The sequence below is a fragment of the Onychostoma macrolepis genome, chromosome 21 (assembly GCF_012432095.1).
Source record: "Onychostoma macrolepis isolate SWU-2019 chromosome 21, ASM1243209v1, whole genome shotgun sequence".
Lineage (NCBI taxonomy): Eukaryota > Metazoa > Chordata > Actinopteri > Cypriniformes > Cyprinidae > Onychostoma > Onychostoma macrolepis.
Genome location: NC_081175.1, coordinates 13,888,193 through 13,907,317, shown reverse-complemented (window position 1 = coordinate 13,907,317; position 19,125 = coordinate 13,888,193). Strand labels below are relative to the sequence as shown.

General features: G+C 38.4%; 2 protein-coding genes across 3 annotated transcripts; both read left to right on the top strand.

Moving 5' to 3' along the window:
- The first annotated feature begins 880 nt into the window (after positions 1-880).
- On the top strand, positions 881-2,918 carry ovol1b (ovo-like zinc finger 1b). Its single transcript, XM_058758964.1, has 4 exons — positions 881-1,374; positions 1,953-2,170; positions 2,275-2,512; positions 2,617-2,918. The coding sequence occupies exons 1-4, from the start codon at positions 1,275-1,277 to the stop codon at positions 2,916-2,918; spliced, it is 858 nt and encodes a 285-aa protein (XP_058614947.1). The 5' UTR covers positions 881-1,274.
- A 759-nt stretch (positions 2,919-3,677) lies between these two features.
- On the top strand, positions 3,678-17,522 carry LOC131529315 (transmembrane protein 151B). Of its 2 annotated transcripts, XR_009268056.1 has the most exons (3): positions 3,678-4,388; positions 10,601-14,824; positions 17,066-17,515. XR_009268056.1 is itself a non-coding variant. In XM_058758963.1 (2 exons), exons 1-2 carry the CDS (start codon positions 4,329-4,331, stop codon positions 12,224-12,226), a joined length of 1,686 nt encoding a protein of 561 aa, XP_058614946.1. In that variant the 5' UTR covers positions 3,678-4,328; the 3' UTR covers positions 12,227-17,522. The 2 variants fall into 2 exon arrangements, 1 of the variants encoding a protein (XP_058614946.1); XM_058758963.1 differs by having other exon boundaries at positions 10,601-17,522.
- The last annotated feature ends 1,603 nt before the right edge of the window (positions 17,523-19,125 follow it).

Genomic DNA, 19,125 nt, shown 5'->3' with positions numbered 1-19,125 from the left:
AATTATAAATATCTGGACAAGCTTTACATTTTTCAAAAGTTTATACAATAGGCCTATTTTTTATTACATGTTTATAAAATAATAATAATTATGTGTATGCAATTTATTTCTTACAAAATGTTGGCCAAAACAAAACTTTGCCCCCATATAATAGCCTAGCAATTACTTAGCTATAAGTGTTAAATGTTTCAATTTTTTTTTTTTTTTTTTTTAATGATTGGCCTACATTTTGCTTAAAAGCCTTTAATGGGCGGTTTAATGCCAGGCTGTGACATGCTTCGCTAATTTATTTTATTTTTATTTATTTTTGTACAGGAAGGTACTGAAAGTGGCTTAGGCTACATATTCACTAGACTAGAGTACAAAGAGTGACCCGGTCTCCCCTACATGCAAAACTGCTCTCCCTATGTATAAAAATAAACCTTGTCTAAAAGTAGGCTACCTATATTCCCTTTTGATGTAGCATCAACAAAGTGCACGGACACATGGTGTATGATCACTGTATTCATTTTCACAGTGTATACTTTAGAAACAGATAAAGATAAGAGGTGTGTTTGTGTTTTCATTGTGTGTGTGTGTGTGTGTGTGTGTTTGTGGGAGGGCTGTTCCCTCTTATCAGATTTTTGAGACATTAACATGCTGCAAACTAATTTGCATACAGAGGTTTAATGTGAACTAAACGCATATTACAAAGTAAACTGTATTGCAGCATATGAAGCAACGTAGAAAGCGCCAGTTCCTTAATCCTCTTATTAATAATAATAAAAATATATATATATTTCAATGACAAACGGTGTCTTAAAACTTTAGTAGATTAATTCATGCGACAGGACACGCCTGCCCCCCTGCTGATAGCCTATTACAGCAATACACCCTAACAACACACACCCACCTCCAGACAGACAACACAGGCTGCATAAACAAAGGAGCAGACCCACACTCTACAGAAAACCTGAAGACATGTTTAAGAAAGTTTATAAATGGACTAACAATACATTATAGTGTGCTAAAACTAACACGAACATGATAATATTTAAAAACCGTTTACCTTTCTCATTAAGGTTACATTAACATTACTTTTGAGAACCGGTTCTACCTGTAGGCCTACCTGCACTGCGCCGTTATATTTCTGCGCATGCGCAACCTCACCTGGCGGCTTCCTTGTTATATGGAAAGTAATAGTTGAATTGCGGATAACTGCAGAACTGTGGGTTGCGAGAGGATCCGCTTAAAACATATCTTGGAACATAAATCATTCGCTAGCGTTTTCGAAAATGCCTCGCGCATTCCTGGTCAAAAAAGTGAACATCGCTGCTGAAAAAAGAAGCTGGAGTGAGATTCCGGATTCCGCGCGAGGGGACGTTTACATACCTGGTGAGTGTCTCGTTCGTGTTCGCGTGTCACTGCGTGCATATAGGGAGTTAAAAGAATTGAATACTTAGTGCATAAGTACTTTGTTATAATTAATTGTAGGCCTATATTGACGATGGTTGTTGTTGGAAACAAATCACTTGACAAACGCAGACTAAACTAAGAAAACTACTTTCGTTATATAAAACGATGAGGTGTTCTGAGTCAAATTGTTTTATACAGTTAGGCTATTTTATTTTATATTTTGATATTTTAAAATGTTTATAAATAACTTGATATTATGGTGACTTGTGATGCTGTATTGATTTCTAAATCGTTCTAAAGACTTAATACTTTTGCATTAAATAATAATAATTAAAAAAACAGAACTTAATGCATGGAACTAAATGAGGACTTTAAAAAAAGTGTAGGCTGCCTGAACCAGAAGTGACCAGTCAAAATCTGTTGCTCTCTCTGCTCTGACGTAAAAACACATTCCCAAACACATTTGTGATTTGTAAAGCAACCTTGAGTTTGCAGAGAGGCGCTATATAAAATATTATTATTATTAAAAATCTCTTTGCTCTTGCTGCTCCCTATAGAGTCCATTTTTCCACCATACGTGCATGAAGTCTCGGAGGGCAGCATTGCAGAGTACTCCTGCTTCACAACTGCACAAAAAAACAACAAATTTCTACAGGTTCAGTCACGTGTGTTGTCTGCACAGCTGCCATCTTCTGCTGCACAGGGTCAACCTGATCAAAAGCCAGAATGCCACATGAGGACCCAAAAAGTGCCTTGCATGCGCTCAAAGATAAAGGTGAGCCGACAGTTCTTTTGGTTTAAATTAAAACAGACATGCTGTAATGATTGTGTGTGTGTGTGTGTCAAGAAAATATCTCTCCATTCTTCTCCCATTTTCAGATAACTACAGGTAATATGCCATCTCCAGTCATTCCAGATAATGCAAACAAATTAGCAGATATTCCACCCGCTGCATCAGTGTTGTCCTGCCAGGTGTGCCAGAAGACATTCACTACAGCACGTATGCTGAAACGCCATGTGAAGTGCCATAGTGAAACAAAAAAGTACTCTTGTGAGCACTGTGGAAAAGGATTTAATGATGCTTTTGACTTGAAGAGGCATGTACGCACTCATACGGGTAAGTTTGCATTTAAATTAGTATAAAAAAGTATATTTACATGCTTAAATATGCAAGTTTGTATATTTTCATCTCTAACTTTCCTCTCAACTTACAATATACAGGTGTGAGACCCTATAAGTGCAATTTGTGTGTTAAAGCCTTCACTCAGCGGTGCTCCTTAGAATCTCACCTGAGGAAGATCCATGCCGTTACTCAACAATATGCCTACAAAGAGCGTAGGGACAAATTATATGTGTGTGAAGAGTGTGGCTTGACTGCACAGACACGGAACGGTCTGCAGAATCATCTCCAAGCTGAACATCCACAGAGACTCATAACGACAAAAAGCCACCATAAACTGAGAGGTTACACATCTGGAGGTAACACATCACCATGTTCACCTGAAACCCCCATAAAGTGCTGAAGAAAAAAATAGAGGACCTAGTTATTGATGAATTATGATTAATCATTTTGTTCCACTCTACATGCACTTTTGTAAGTCACTGCTTATCTGCTTATCCCTTATAGAATTATTGGAATTAGGAAAATAATTTAAATGTATTGTATCGAATGACAAATTATGCTTAAGGGTATGAAAGTCATTGTACACACAAAAATAAAATTCTGGTATGTTTGTTTTGAACATAGCTTTGTTTTGTAAAGCCTACACTTTAGCTTACTTAAAAAAATACTTATTATTAAGTATACTTTAAACTGCATGTAATATTTTTGGAGACTTAATTGCATGTTATTTGTAATGTATTGTAATTTAAATTTATAGGCCTATTAAATTCAAATAGTTGAGCTTAAGAGAGCTTTTTTGTTTGCACATATAGAACTTACGTACATCTTTATGTGTAATTTCATAAAAAAACATTTTTTTAAACTAGTAGTCTACTTTAATGTAATTTCTATTAAAAATGTATTTAAATATATTTGTAATTATAACGTTACAATTTAGTAGCTACATTAAAATAGTCCATTACTTTAACTATAGGCCTACAGTTAAATAGTGTACATGTACACATCAAAATAAGTTGATGTAGTTACGCCACTGTTGCCTGTTTGTCTTTAGTTAATAGCCTACTGCAGCTTTAAACTTGTAGATAGGCCTATATGTAAAAACGATGTATTACTATTAAATAAGCTAGGCTAAACGAAAACTAAACCACTAATAGGACCTAAATTTAAAACCGTAGGCTTGCACGCGCTGGTATGAACTGACCAATTATTAGGATTTGAAGGCTCGTTTAAGGATGACGTCAGAGTGAAGTCCGCAAGGAGACCGTTCAGGTGAAAGGAGGTTGAGGTGGAAAACACGCGATGCTCGGGAAGGAGAGTCTGAGGATTCAGTCATTTCATCCTTTCGAGTTGTCGTTAAATTAAAACGTAGAGAATATAATCAAAGATTAATCTCGCCGCCCGCCAGTGATTACGACACACGGTGAACGGCAGCCTTCGACAGAGGCGCGAATATGATGCGCGCGCTGCTGTCCAGCCATCGCTCCGTCTCGAGCTTGCGATGCTTTTGTCACACAGACTGAGGGGAAATCAAGCGCAACAGTTACCCGCTATTCTTGATCCTTGGCCGGACTAGAATCCAGAAGAATCACTACCGGGATTAGGTGATGTGATAACCTCTGTAAGACACGAAAGGGAACGGACGCATCTTTTGGGGATGTTTTTTTGTAGTGAACGTCGTCGCCACCATAGAAACGTGGTGGCACTCGCCGCTGATGGGGTGAACTAGGTTACGGAGAGGTCCTGACGGTGGACCGCTGCGCTATTTTTCATCCTGGACCGTGTGTGCCGTGATAATACATGTTAGTGAAAAATGCAAGGGGTGACGGTGACGGGAGAAGCGCCCACATTGAATGGGGGCGGAAGGGAGGAGGTAAGGCGTGAAAATGTTGGTAAATAAAACCATGAGTTTCTTCTTGATGTATTGCATTTGTCTTCTGAATATGTAGAAGGTGAAATGCGATGAAAAGAAAATATCGTAGACATTTGTTTGTTTTTTTAAAAATATATATATATTATAGCCTACGTTTTATAGATATTTTGCTGCACAGGTCTGTTGAATGCATTATGAAATCGTTAATACAAAGACAAAATCAGAAATAATACATCATTTTTAGTTCTCGTGCCTGTAGGCAACAATGTGCAAGAATGAAAGGAAATTCATCAAAAGGTATTATTTATAGTGCAAGTGAGTGATTGCTATTCATTTTTACTGATGTCAGAATAAAATGTTTAAATAAAAATGTTATTACATCATCACACTATGTGACAATCTAATAAAATTGGAACCTAATTACTTTATTTTCACTTAAATTGTAATTAGATGTTAAATATTAAGGATAGCCTATATATAGGCCTATACACAAATACAAAGGAAAAAAAGAACCTAAACAGACGAGCTGTAGCCTATCTACTATCAATAACCAATGATGCTTCTAGTTAACAAACTCATTCAAGCAATTAATCATTACATGCAAATAATTTATATGACTCTTAAATGCAGTGTGATCAAGCAAAAGCTTTTTTTTTGTTCGTTTATTCAAAGTCACCTTCATATTTATCTATTTTATTGCCATCAAAAATGTGGTTGCAAAGTAAAGAAAATTAGTACAGCAGAGAGTTAATCACATTAAGAAAACATTATTTTGAAATACTCCCTTATGTGAAATCATGTTGTGCATTAACACTCCATTGCTTAGTGCAATAAAAAAGGTATTAGGATATTTTTTTTGAGACTTACCAGTATTTGCTTAAGACATTTGACTTTGTTTAATCTGGATTGGAATTGTCTGTTCATTAAGGGGAGGGGCCTGTAACCTGTCTATATGCTATGTCACCATAGGAACGATGAAAGCTAGTAGATGAGAATGCACCCCCATTATTTCCCTGTTTCTCTATTTTGCCAGATCTGTGATAGAAAGAATGATATTATGCATCTAATACAGAGAGGATTGGCTAAATATGTTCCTATAGCTTTTTGCCTTCTGTTTGTTATAAAAATGAAAAAAGACACTTTCAGAGAAACCAATCTGCAAATGGCTTACTTATATGAAGTTAGATAAAAGAAAATATTTTAAAATACAAAAACTTCATCACCTTAAATATGTGCATTGAAAACTAGGCTTTCTTTGTGCTCAGATTTTCTCACTTTGACTTTTCCCATTTGGCTCACAACGTTTATCTTAGATACTGGAGGTCAGGTCTCAGTGGGGGCGTTCATTATTTTCTGGACGGTTATTCATCCAGTGTGAAGTTCATTAAAGAAAATCCAATAATTAACACACACTTTTCTAACAGCACACACAGTGCCTTGCATTACTTTAAATGCATTCTATGTGACAGTACAAGCCTTCTCTCTATTCTTTCTTTCACTCACATCCTCAGTTGCTGAGTTTACCCCCCATATACAGTTACAGACCGATCGATAGGCTGAGAGACAGTGGGGGATGGGAAGTTTTTGTAATCATTATTGAGTTTTCATAATGTTTGTGCTACATTGTCACTTACAAATGTATCGATACTTTTAGCTGTAGCTATTTCTGTTTAGTGACAGCTCTCAGTTTACAATGTCTGTCGTTCAGCTGTTCTCTGTCAGTGAGTCTTTATGGTTCGTTCATGTTGCTTTGTGGATAAACGCATCTCAGTGAGCACTCGCCTGGTCAAATAGAAATAGATGTATATGCTGACAAGGCAATTAAGACTTTAAGAGGGCACTCAGACTTTCCTGTTTTAATTCATGAGTATGCCTTTCTCCTCTGCTATTTACCATTGTTAGTATATCCACACGCCTCTAACACATAACTAGTCTCTCTTGTGTACTAGCTATGCACTGATTAATGTGCTCTGTAGCCCAACCACTGATCCATTTCACTCTCAATATCATTTGTTCAGACTGAATATTTTATGAGCCCAGTGTCCTTCATCTCAAAATATTGCACTCACAAATAGAAATGAAAGGAAAGCCTCTAACCGAGATGGTAATCGTAAATAATTTCCTCTTAATGATTCCAGTTCATTAATGATTATGTGTCAGTTTCCACTGCCAAATGATGAGATAATGTCAATAAAAAATATTTAAAACAATTCATGCAAAAATTGTTTACATAAACTTTAATTCTTTACAATAATTTAGAGGTGGCTTAAATAAAATCTAATAATTGGCCTTAACATATTTAACAACAATAGGCTAATGAACAAACGATAAAATATGACAGCAGGTTTCGTTTATTTATCATTTCAACAATCATTCAGTAGCTACACTCATTTAAGTCTCATAGTAGTTGTAATAAGCTGCATGTTTTTAATCAGTAAAAATAATTGTGTTTTTTTTTCTTTTGGCAATTGACCTTTCGCAAAGACCCCTCCCTGTTACTATGTCCTATACAAGCCATGCCGCTCTCACACCACACATAATGTTTTCACGCAGTGTAAAATACATTGCGGAGCAAAGAGTAAACTGAGAACGTGCTGACAGACAAGACAGAGCAGGTTACTTTAGGTATGAAACAAAGTCTCAGCTTTCAAATTTTGTCATTTTTATTTTTAGAAATTCAAACAATAAATACTGTTTTGTGACTCTTTAATGAGTTGTGACATATCACGACTCAGTTCATCTCTTCTTCTTTACTATTTATAGCATGAAATAAACATGAATGAACGTTAGAAGGTATCTTGTTTCAACTGCAGAAAGATGTCAAAATCCATTTTTCAAGTTCAAATCCACCAGTATTAATCTACTCTCTTGTCTGTTTTGTTTGTCAGACAAAAAAGGCGAATTCTGCGTTATGATTAGTCAGATCACCTGTCAGTCAAACTCTCTACGAAGGGTCAATTGCACATAAGAGGCAACCCTTTCAAAAGCTAATAATATGTACGTTTAAGGAACTTATATCCTCCCTTTAGGAGTAAAAAAGACTAAAACTGTACTTACTGAGAAGGTATCGTCCCAGTGACAGATTTTGTACCTTTTTTCTGAGAGTGTGGGGTGTGAGCAGATCATACAAAAATTTACGAATAATGTAAGATTTTTACCTGAATATGAACAGGATTGTTTCTCGGTTCCCAACTTAGGTTTTATGCACAACCAGCAAGTAAACTGAGCGAAAACAAACAGCCACTTGCTTTTACTGTCTTATCCCCTTTCCCAAGAGGGCAAATAATATATTGACTCATACGCACTTACACTTACACTTGGGCTTGATTTTATTATTTTACCTATCCACCGATGCCTCTCATGTAAAAAGTATTCAAATAAACATGATCATATGACTGCAGACATTCTCAGGGCATCTAAATAATTTAACTTATTAGAGTGGCTCTGAAATAGAAAACTTTATCCACTATTTATACATCACTGCCATTTTGTTTTATGCAAGTGTCCTAATCACAGCCTCCAGTATTGAATCTCACTGAATATCATTCACATCTCTTAGGACACATTTTCTTGTGGTATCAACACTAGCTTCTCACCCTCCCACAACTGCACGTCTCTGAGATGCTGTGCAGTGAAAGCATCAAGTGAATAAATAATTAATTTGTGATAAGGTTGCATATTTTATTGAAATTTGAAGGAGTAATGATACTTTGTAATCCAAAATTTACAGACATACAAACCTAAATCTGTGTATATATGGGAATATTATTTTCATATAATATGCTGTATTATAATGTTTTATGGCTCAAGTCGACATTATTAAAAACATGTGTAGATATCAGCTTGTGCACATGGTAAAGCTCACTGCAGGCCCTAATGGATTCTATCTCTCCCATCCCAGTTTGCTCTCTTGTCCTTGTAAAAGGAACAATTAAACTCCTGCCAAGAGGTGCGCAGCCTCCATGCCACGCTTGGGCTGCAGCCTGCTTTTAGTGCTGCAGTTTCTCACAGCAAGGGCATTGCTCGTACTATTAGCTGATTTATGTGTGTACGTAATAGTGTGTGTATATTAGAGAGTGTGTATGTCATGTTGCTAAAGAAGAGACAGTAGGGAAAAAGGACAAAGAAAGGACGAAAAAAATATAATATTACAGACCAACCATAGAAAACCTAATCTTTTTGTGCCATACCTTTCAGAGAAACTGTAAGGTTTGTTTTTCTCCCTCCTGCTAGTTTGGAACCAGTTCATCTTTGCCCATATGGCCTCAATACCGAAAGCCGCCACTGGAGTCAGACTGGGCAGTAGAGATCCATATGCATTTAGTTGAGATGATGCACTCAATGATGCCTAAAAGCATCTAGACTTCCCCTCCACAGTCATACAGAGCGTTTTAAAAGGAGACATGGTTTGGGTTACGAGCAGCCAGGAAATGTATTCAGCCCTCAGGAGAATGATCTATTACCGAGTTCTCTCTGCTGCATGTCAGAGTGGATATAGTAGGCTGTGCTTCACTCAGCTGTGCATGTTGTAAATTGTAATACAAATGAAATATACTAGTTCCCTGAATCATCTAAAACACAGGTTCAACATAGAGTTCGGGGACCCCCAGGAGGCTGCGAAGGAGTCCTAAGGGGTCTGTAGAAAAAATGTGATAGAAAATAAGTGTTAAATTGCATCTATTATGCCCCTTTTTACAAGATGTAATATAAGTCTCAGGGGTCCCCAGAATGTGTCTGTGAAGTTTCAACTCAAAATACCCCACATATCATTTATTATATCATTTTGAAAATGCCTATTTTGAGTGGAAGCAGAAACACGCCGTTGTCATGCATGTGTCTTTAAATGCAAATGAGCTGCTGCTCCCCACCTCCTTTTCCAGAATAGGGCTGTGCCTTAACAGCTCATATGTCAGATATGCTAAAATACATCTTTTTGGTTTTGATTATGATGTTTATTGCGCTGAAATCATGCTCTTTAAAGCCATTTCAGTTTAAATTTCTGATATACGGTTTTCTGAGCGCACACATCTGAAGCACGTGCACAGAAAGCGGCTGTCACACGGCATGTTAGCCCTAAACTAAGTTCTCTTTCATGTCTTATTGCGCTTAAACTGTCAAATACATGCACGTTTATGTTAAAAACACACATAAGTTACAAAAACACAGTTGGTTATGTCTGTGAAGGTAAACAGCTGGGAAAGAAATTGCATGTTTGTATGAGATCTGTGTATTGACAGCAGCATAATATACAGTACCTATACTGCTGTCTCCGCTGTTAATGTGGTCCAAACAATAAAATAAAAGCAGAAAATCACTCACTACTCTGGACTGAATTACATCCAGAGGCGTCATGCCCATTCAAAGTGATTTTCGAGCCAAATGGATTTTGAATGCAGCTTCCAAAAGACAAAAATAGCCGATTAATATTTTTTATATTTGATACAATCACACCGGTGTGATTAGAACATCCAGGGGGTCATATGCTAAATTCAAATCTGCGTTCGCTGGCTGGCGCTGAGCCAGATATAGATGCGTTTTTACAGCACTGCGCATAATAACCAATCACACATGATGCTGTTGAGCTTATTAATGCAATGACCAATCATAGGTGTTCAGATGAGTCATTGCTAAAATGCCGGTGTTTTCTTCACTCGCTCGCTGACAGTTGTGGGTGGGGCTTGTAAAATGTGATGTCACATTTTATGGATTCTGCGAACGGCTTATTCTGAGACACTGCTTATGATTTATGGGGATTAGAAAAAAGGATTTTTATCATTATAGGGTGGTTGTGTACACACACTGCCAACACACATTTATGTTCAAACAACATGTAAAAGTGAATTTTGCTTAATAGGTGCCCTTTAAATTTATTACAAATGTAAAAGTAATAGATTATAGGCACTCTGCTTTCTCAAGAATGCTGTGAAATCACGAGTTTAATATATTTTCAGAATTTCTTTTTGTTTTTGTACAATGTTGTATGTTGTATGCATTTCTGCCAGAACTAATTTTTACATTTTCTTTTTTTCTTTCCCTCCTGTTCTCACCCAACCATGCTGCCCTCTGCCCTTTGGCTTTGGCATCAACTCACCATTCTGTCCAACAACCTCCAAATCATCTGTTATTGAACCCTGCCCCATTCAATTTCTATTCCATCTGCACTACCCTCTGTCCCTTCCATCCACATCCGGTCTCCCTCTTCCCACCTATAGCAGCGTCCCCTCAAGCAGTCCCTGAGTGGCTCACTGTGCAGAGAGTCCCACTGGAAGTGCCTGCTGCTCACCTTGCTCATGTACGGCTGCTTTGGCACGCTAGGCTGGTGCTCCCTATACCGGATCACCGTAATTACTTTTGATGACCAAGCCTACTTCTACAAAGGCAATGCCCGACTCTACCACGACAGCCCGTGTTCCAACGGCTATGTCTATATACCTGTAGCCTTCCTGGCTATGCTGTACGTTGTCTACTTGGTGGAGTGCTGGCACTGCTATTCGAAAACAGCTAACCTTGCTAAGGTGGAAATCAGTGAGGTATATGACAGGATACAGCGGTTGCAACAAGCCACACCCTGCATCTGGTGGAAGGCCATCAGCTACCATTACGTACGTCGTACCAGACAGGTGACGCGCTACCGAAACGGAGACGCCTATACGACTACACAGGTGTACCATGAAAGGGTCAACACGCACGCAGCAAGCTCTGAGTTTGATTATTCACGTCTCGGTGTCAAAGACGTTTCGAAAGAGCTGCAGGGCCTGTTGGAACATCCTGTCACTCGCTTGCGCTTCACCAAGTGCTTCAGCTTCGCCAGCGCTCGAGCCGAGACCGCCTACCTCACGCAGCGAGCACGCTTCTTTGGGGACAACGAGGGCCTGGACGACTATATGGAAGCGCGGGAGGGCATGCACCTTAAAAATGTTGACTTCCGGGAACACATGCTGGCCTTCCCCGACCCATTGCGACCGCCCTGGTACACCAGACGCTGGGTGTATTGGCTGGCCTCGGCTTTCCTGCTATCGTGGCCTCTTCGTGTGATTGCAGAGTACCGTACTGCATACGTCCACTACCATGTTGAGAAACTGTTTGGAGAAAACGAGGATGCAAATGACAATGATAATACGGAGGCAGGAAATTACTGTACGGGCTTCGAGCATGGCACTGGGGGTCCCACTCTGCGCGTCATATCGCGGGTCAACACGGTGGATATGACCGAACTTGAATGGCACATTCGCTGTAACCAGCAGATGGTGCCTAGCTACTCCGAGGCCTTGCTTATGGATTTGGAAATGAATACAAACACACCATTATCAGTTGCAATGGCTGCACGTATGCGACGCAATTCTAGCTACTTCCTTCAGAGCTGCCCCAGGTGCCGGCGCTCAACAAGCAGCTCTTCGCTCCCTTCATGGTTTAGAGGGAACATGGCTGCGGGTACAAACTCATTCCCCATTAGACCTGGTGGTAGGCTTTCTCTTAGTCGCAGCGGTTTCTCTCTTGGCCGGTTGCATACCGCAAGAAGCCGCCATCCCTGCCTGTTTCACTCGAGAAGCATCGGAGGTGGAATGGGCGGCCGTGTGGAAGAGGGTGGTGGGGGTTTCCTTGGTCTTGGGTTTAGAGTGCCAGATGAGGAGAGGAGGGGTGTATTAGAGAATGAGGGGCTAGAAGACGATGACATAGAGGAGACAGGGCAGGAACAAGTGGAGGAGAGGGAGAACGGAGAGGCCAGGGAGGATGAGAGAGACAGGCCACCCACTTACCAAGATGCTCTTTACTTTCCTGTGTTAATCATTCACGGGGAGGAGAGCTGTCATGGGGGGCATGGCATTGACACGGGTTAAATGAACCAATATGATGTAAAGAATGATTGAAGTGGCTTTTGAAAAGTAGAGGCAGATTGACATCTGGGTGCAGATGGGAGACAGGGAGACCGAGACGTCGAGGAAGAGAGGGGAATTTTGACCAGAACCAGGATAGAAATGTTGAAGAGACTGATTTGTGTCTCTGTAACACTGAAAAACAATTTGTTCATGAATTGTAGAATGTTGTTGGGATTGAAATGAAAGTAATATACATCGGTCATGTCAAATCCAAGTCGACTCACTTGATACGGACTGACCCTAAATATATATATGTAGTACATACCTAGTAGAAAATACTTATAGGCATGGAACATCAGTGTCCTATATCAATCTTAATGTCCTATTATTGAAATCTCTGGCATATCATGTCCATAACAAACTAAAAGATCAGCGTGTCCTCCTTTTGACCATGGGAATAATGTACTATACATGAAAAGCTTGGCGTCTGCAACCTGCTTTTAACATTGCGAAGCAGTTTTTGCGACTCCACATTAACGTGAAAAAGCCCATGCTGGTGTAGTTTTGTAAATCCATGCGTCGACAACATGCAAGTTGCTTATGGAAAAAGGGACTGAGATGTGAACTGCATTTACTGAAGTTCTAAATAGAGATTAGAAAGAAACAAGAATAAAAAATCTACTAAGGTAGATTTGATGAAAAAAAACAATAAACTAAATGGTCCTCAGGGGGGAAAGTTTAAAAAAAACTAAATAATACTAGACCTAATAAAAAGGGATGGTAAAAGATCAATGGGTGAATGTAGGCTGGTGAATTGTAATCCCTCACTGTTTGACACTGTGCTTTAATCCACTGTCCTGGCTAATGACTTCTTTTAATCTCCTGTTCTTTTTAATTGCCTGGTAGAAGCACGGTGCTTATGACTTCACTTATCTCTGCCTTAGAGGTTTCTTATGTCAGCCTCATGTCTACTGCAGCCAACTGAAAGTAGATCTGTTCAGCAGCAACTCAAATGTATTCCTTTTTATTCTCCTGCATACATTCGTTTTTCTATGGTGGGGAGTTTCCATCGACTTCTATTGTTTTTATACTGAGCTAATGATATTTTCTATCCCATGCCCTTAAACCTAACCCTCACAGAAATGTTTTTGCATTTTTAGATTATCATTACCGCATCATTTAGTGTGTTTATAAAACCATTGTCCTTGATTTGCTGGGACATCCATCCATCCATTTGTAGGCCTCCACATTCCTTCCTTCCTAGACTGTTAGAATGTTTAAAAAGTTATTGGATTAAGCTTGTTTCAGTTTAATACAACTATTGTTAAGAGATAAAATAGACAACACACTATACAAAGTAGTGCAACAGTCCACCGTCCCATGTAGTCACATCGGTGGTATACACTTAGAAGAGCAAACAAGCATAAAAATATAAGTGTAGGTCAGTACAAGCACAATGTGTCACCTACTTTACGAACAGTGCAGGGATTGAGTTAAAATAAGCTGTCCTTGGAAACACTGAAGAAACGAATGTATAAACACAGCCTTGCACATGGAGAGGATATTAATAATAAAAAAGGTAAAGTCCAAAGCACACACTAAGAGCATACCTGTATTGTTTGCAGGATTTCTACTTATCAAATTATTGCTAATACTTCAACAAGCACTAGGCATATCTGTCAGCGATGAGGAATTGATTACAGTGGCCATGACCATGATGCTCTTATTAATAAAGTCAAACCATTAACAATGTGTTCATTGACTGCTTTTTTTATTATTATTTATTCATGTATTTGACTAAAACTGCTGTATTATTATTAGTCATTTAAAAAAAAAACAATTTACCTAAATTGCAGGTATCATCACAACAAGCAGTAGGCTATATGCAATATTAACTCACATAGTACAGTGTTTTATAGAGTTTTGATAGAACCGGAAAGTCATAGATGCTTCATTTGACTTTGAATGACCCTTTAGTATTAATTAATAATGCTGTGAAATTCTGGATTTCGTCTCAGTAACTCGAGGCTAATGACCAGAGTTGTTTTTAGGGTTGGATCAATGCAGACTTGGCAAACATCTCCACTCTTGTTGGAGATGTGCTCAGCAGTGTTTCACGAACAGTGAATATTCTATGATTACATAACTGAATGCATAATAATTTTGCAATTCCCAACAATGAGCTTTGAATTTCTTGGGATTTTCACTATGGGTAAGCAAATCTCACCACGTGCTACACTACACAGGCTCAAATCATGTGTGTTTGACCAATGGCTCTACCTAGTGGTGGTTTTCACAATGAAGCCTTGGGACGTTTGAAGTGTTATTATGAGGAAAAGTACAAGATGGTGTAAAACTGAATATAGGTCTAAATGAAAATATAATTTATAAATTTTTATAACTGCATGGAATGTCAGGAATCTTGCAGGGAATTATGTTGCAAGCAAGGCATGTCGTCCTCCCTCCTCTCCTCTCCTCTCCTCTCCCTCCCTCCTTATAATCTGTGTTTGAAGGACAGGGCAGCAGTTCTCTCATTGCTGCTGACAAATAATAGGGGAAGTGAGAGAGAGCCAAAGGAGAGTGACTGTGTGTTGCATAAAAGGACACAAAGCAGACCTGGTAAGTCAAACATCGAAACCATGCATTCAGCAAATATTCAAACATTTTCAGAGTAGAATGAAAATACTCAATTATAGATTGAAATTTTAAATATGTACATAGCAGGATTGTCTGATTCAGGAAACTCTAATTCCAATAAAATGGAATCTTGTTGCTAATAATGCCTTTCCAATGAGCCTTGCATTCCACTGCCATTGGTAGCTTTCCAAATACAGTGGTTGCATTGTTTAATTTATTTCATTGTTGAATATGTCCTTATATAAGTTATAAGAGAAGTGAAGTAACAGTGGCGCTGAGATAGGCTTTTCACTAAGCAGCTTGTTACCTCCCTTGAGCCTGATGATTCAGACTAGTGCTGCCATCAGAGATTTAGGTCACAGAGAACACAGCATGTTGTCCTAGTGACAATGATGAGAACCACCTTTTCAAACAGGCCTACCCATTTCCTTAAATAATGTGGATTGCATTTAAATGTGTCTAATAATAGTTTAAAAAGAACCACTTTTTATTCCAGGAGTATTTCTCAGTGTAGGTACATACTGTAAATCTTTTATAAATTTGGGTGTGTGTTTGTGGGCCACTTTATTAGGTACCTGGCCAACTATCACAAATATCTCATCAGCCAGTCGCTTAGCAGAAACTCGATGCATTTAGACTGAGCATCAGAATGGGGAAGGAAGATGTTTTAAGTGACTTTGAACATGGCGTGGTTCTTGATGCCAGATGGGCTGGTCTGAGTATTTCAGAAACTGCTGATCTACTGGGATTTTCACACTGAAACATCTCTAGGGTTTACAGAGAATGGTCCAATAAATATAAAATACCCGATGAGTGTCAAAAATGCCTTGTTGATGCCAGAGGAAAATGGCCAGACTGGTTTGAGCTCATAGAAAGGCAAGATGGTAGGGTCAGAATTTGGTGTAAACAAGGCTGCTGCTGGTGGTTTAACCCCTTAAAACAGTTGAGTATCCTTTAAAAGTGTGCCCAACTTGTGATAGCTCCTTCCAGGTGGATAACACACCATGCCACAAAGCTCAAATTATTCACATTTGTGACCCTGGACCACAAAACCAGTCATAAGGGTCAGTTTTTTTAAATAGAGATTTACACATCATCATTGATGTATGGTTTGTTAGGATTGGACAATATTTGGCTAAGATACGACTATTTAAAAATCTGGAATCTAAGGGTAAAAAAAATCTAAATATTGAGAAAATCGCCTTTAAATTTGTCCAAATGAAGTCCTTAGCAATGCATGTCACGAATCAAAAATTAGGTTTTGATATATTTACGGTAGGAAATTTACAAAATATCTTCACAGAACATGATGTCTATTTAATATACTAATGATTTTTGGCATTAAAGAAAAAATCTGTAATTTTGACCCATACAATGTATTGTTGATCATTACTACAAATATACCCGTGCAACTTAAGACTGGTTTTGTGGTCCAGGGTCACATTTGGATGTGCAGCTGACAAATCTGCAATATTTGCATGATGCTATCATGCCAATATGGACCAAAATCTCTGAGGAACATTTCTAGCAACTTGTTGAATCTATGTCACAAATAAATAAGGCAAATCAAAAGTCAAACCTGGTACCTAACAAAGTGGTCCACGGTCAGCATTTTTTTCTTGGAAATATATATTGATTTTGGCAATGTTAATTTTCAATCAATCTATGAATGAATCAATCAAATTAATAATAGTAATAAAATAAAAAACAGTTAATTGATCAAGTTGACATTTTGTGATGTGTGACACATAGCAGAGCAAGTTGTCTCAACAGAGCCCACCTTTAAATAGCTTATATTAAACAGTAAAACATTTATAAAACACAAATTAATGACATTTAAAACATGTGACAACTTGCCCCAACCTGTCATTCATATTAAATACCTTTGTCCTGAGGACAACCTTTCAGCTTCAAAAATATAGTTGTTTTATTGCGTTCAATTGTTTACCCAACAGCCATAGCAAAAACATGATATTCACAAAAATGATGCTATTTACATGAATAACTCACAAAATAGTCAATTCACAAAAATATTGTCATTATTTAAAAGGGTTTTTGAAATGGGTGTTTGAAAGCCAATGTATAAAATAAAAAAACTTCTATCGAGAAAACAAACGTGTAATTTTATTCGACTCCAAATTTAGTTACTAAAATATTATAATTTTCTTTTTGATTGAAAATGTTTTCTTCCTCCACTGTCCAACTGGACTTGGTGTGGAGCAGCTGTGAAGTGAAGAACAACAGGATGTCGAAGGACCAGCTGGACTCGGTGGTGAGCCACGCGGAGGGCTTGCTCTCATTGGCCGCTCAGCTGCACGCGCAGTGTCAGGAGGAGAGCGCGCAGATGGCCGCTCTCGCCGAGCAGCTGAGAGAGGAGAGCCAGAGTCTCTTCAGCCAAAGCGACGTGCTTCAACAGGACATGGCTGAGATGTGCAAAACACTGGAAGCTCTGATGGACACTAAGGTGGCGTTTGAAGCCAAAGAGAGACAGGCTCGCAAACTAAGTAAGCAGCTCTAAAACAATGGAGGAAGTAGCTTGTCAGGCCACATAAATTCATGAAATTGGCATTGGCAGTAGAAAATAATGGTCTGCTAATTCACAATTTTAAATGTGATGAGGAATTTCTTTTTTTAAATAAAATCTAATCCTGAGAAAACAAGTTTGGGGCAGGGTGATCTGTTTGCTCGACCAATGGCTGGTGGGGGAGTGTTTGACAAACCTTTTTGAAAACCACCATGATTTTTCCAATCTGGTAGTGCACTCTCAGAAATAAAGGTACAAAAGCTGTCACTGGGGCGGTACCTTTTCAAAAGGTACATGTTTGTACCTAAAGGGTCCATTTTGATACCTTAAAGGTACATATTAGTACTTAAAGTGTACATATTTGAACCTAATAGGTACAAAAGTGTACCTTTTGAAAAGGTACTGCCCCAGTGACAGCGTTTGTACCTTTATTTCTAAGAGTGTGGGGCAGAATTTACACACTCTAAATGTTAACTTTGTACCAGGGGCATAGTTTGTGGGATAGGTTCACCCCCCGATTCGATGCAATACGAGGCAATGGAAAAAAAATATAATTGCTTTTATTTCTTTGGTTCAGACAGCAAATCATAAATTAATTTATGTGTCTTCTGACTTCTAACGCCTCGAGGCCTGTTACATAAAACAAGTTTATCAAATAGGCCAGGCTTATTTCAGTTAGTCTGACTCACTGCCAAATGATTTGGTTCCATAGAGCAAATTTAACAAAGATCAACCTCAGTCACTGTGGCAACTTATGCTGGAAAACTAACCTGGTCCAGGGCAGGCAAACTGTCAGGCTAAGCTGAGCTCCTCTAACACTGACCAATAGGAATGCAATGATATTACCACTGACTCTCTCACATACTATCATAGCCATGCCTTTCTCTCTGGTTTTATAACAGCTGTACCTTTTATAGTTAGAACAGATAGCATTACAACATTACAATCTAAAAAGGCTCTTTAAAGCCTTAAAATCACTAAACTAAAAGTTAAAATCACTAAATTAAAACTACATTTTAACTGCTATAAGAAACACACATTAACTCATCTGAGCTTAGTAATTAGGTCTGTATTAGCTTACATTTTATTTACCCATTACAATAGTCCCTTTACAGTTACTGCTATCATAAAATGCATATTTGACTCAGAATTATTGCGCTGTCTGTTTAGAGCGCATGCGCGCAGCAGCCTCGTTCACTCCTGACAGCAAAATGGATATATTTGTATGACTTTCTAACATTTACAGATGAAAAATACTCGTGACATGTCAATTATGCACTGAGGAAAACAAAACGTCTCAAATGCATTAAACAGCACAAATATATATTCGCTGTTTGTCACGGTGGATCGATTTGATCCATGATCGACATTAAGGGCTGATTAAGAATAAGCGTACACAAATTAGTGAGATTGTGTGAATTTACATTGTCGTTTATGAAACCGCTTTAGCCCTGATTGATTTATGTTATGTTATTTCAAGTCAGGTTTTGGACTTTAATCCCCGCTTTTCCTCAGGTCTTCGTAGTGTTGTTGTGATTCATCATATTCACGCGCAGCGGTGATGAGAGAACGCGCTTGAGAAACAGTTTCGAGAGGAGAAATCAATCTACATATAAAATGTTGGTCACAGATTATTGGTCACTTTATAAACAATTAAAGTGTAGCGCATCCACTAGTCATTATATAAATAAATCGGTTTATAGATGCAAATTATGTTAGAAACGATGCATCGCGATACAAATGCCAACTTGTAACCGAT

Bases quoted from the DNA above. Each gene is read 5' to 3' on its own strand.
- LOC131529315 (XM_058758963.1), top strand. From the start codon at position 4,329: ATGCAAGGGGTGACGGTGACGGGAGAAGCGCCCACATTGAATGGGGGC. The intron at 4,389-10,600 runs GTAAGGCGTGAA...TCCCACCTATAG, and splicing joins ATGGGGGCGGAAGGGAGGAG to CAGCGTCCCCTCAAGCAGTC.
- ovol1b (XM_058758964.1), top strand. From the start codon at position 1,275: ATGCCTCGCGCATTCCTGGTCAAAAAAGTGAACATCGCTGCTGAAAAA. The intron at 1,375-1,952 runs GTGAGTGTCTCG...TGCTCCCTATAG, and splicing joins AGGGGACGTTTACATACCTG to AGTCCATTTTTCCACCATAC. The intron at 2,171-2,274 runs GTGAGCCGACAG...TCCCATTTTCAG, and splicing joins GCATGCGCTCAAAGATAAAG to ATAACTACAGGTAATATGCC.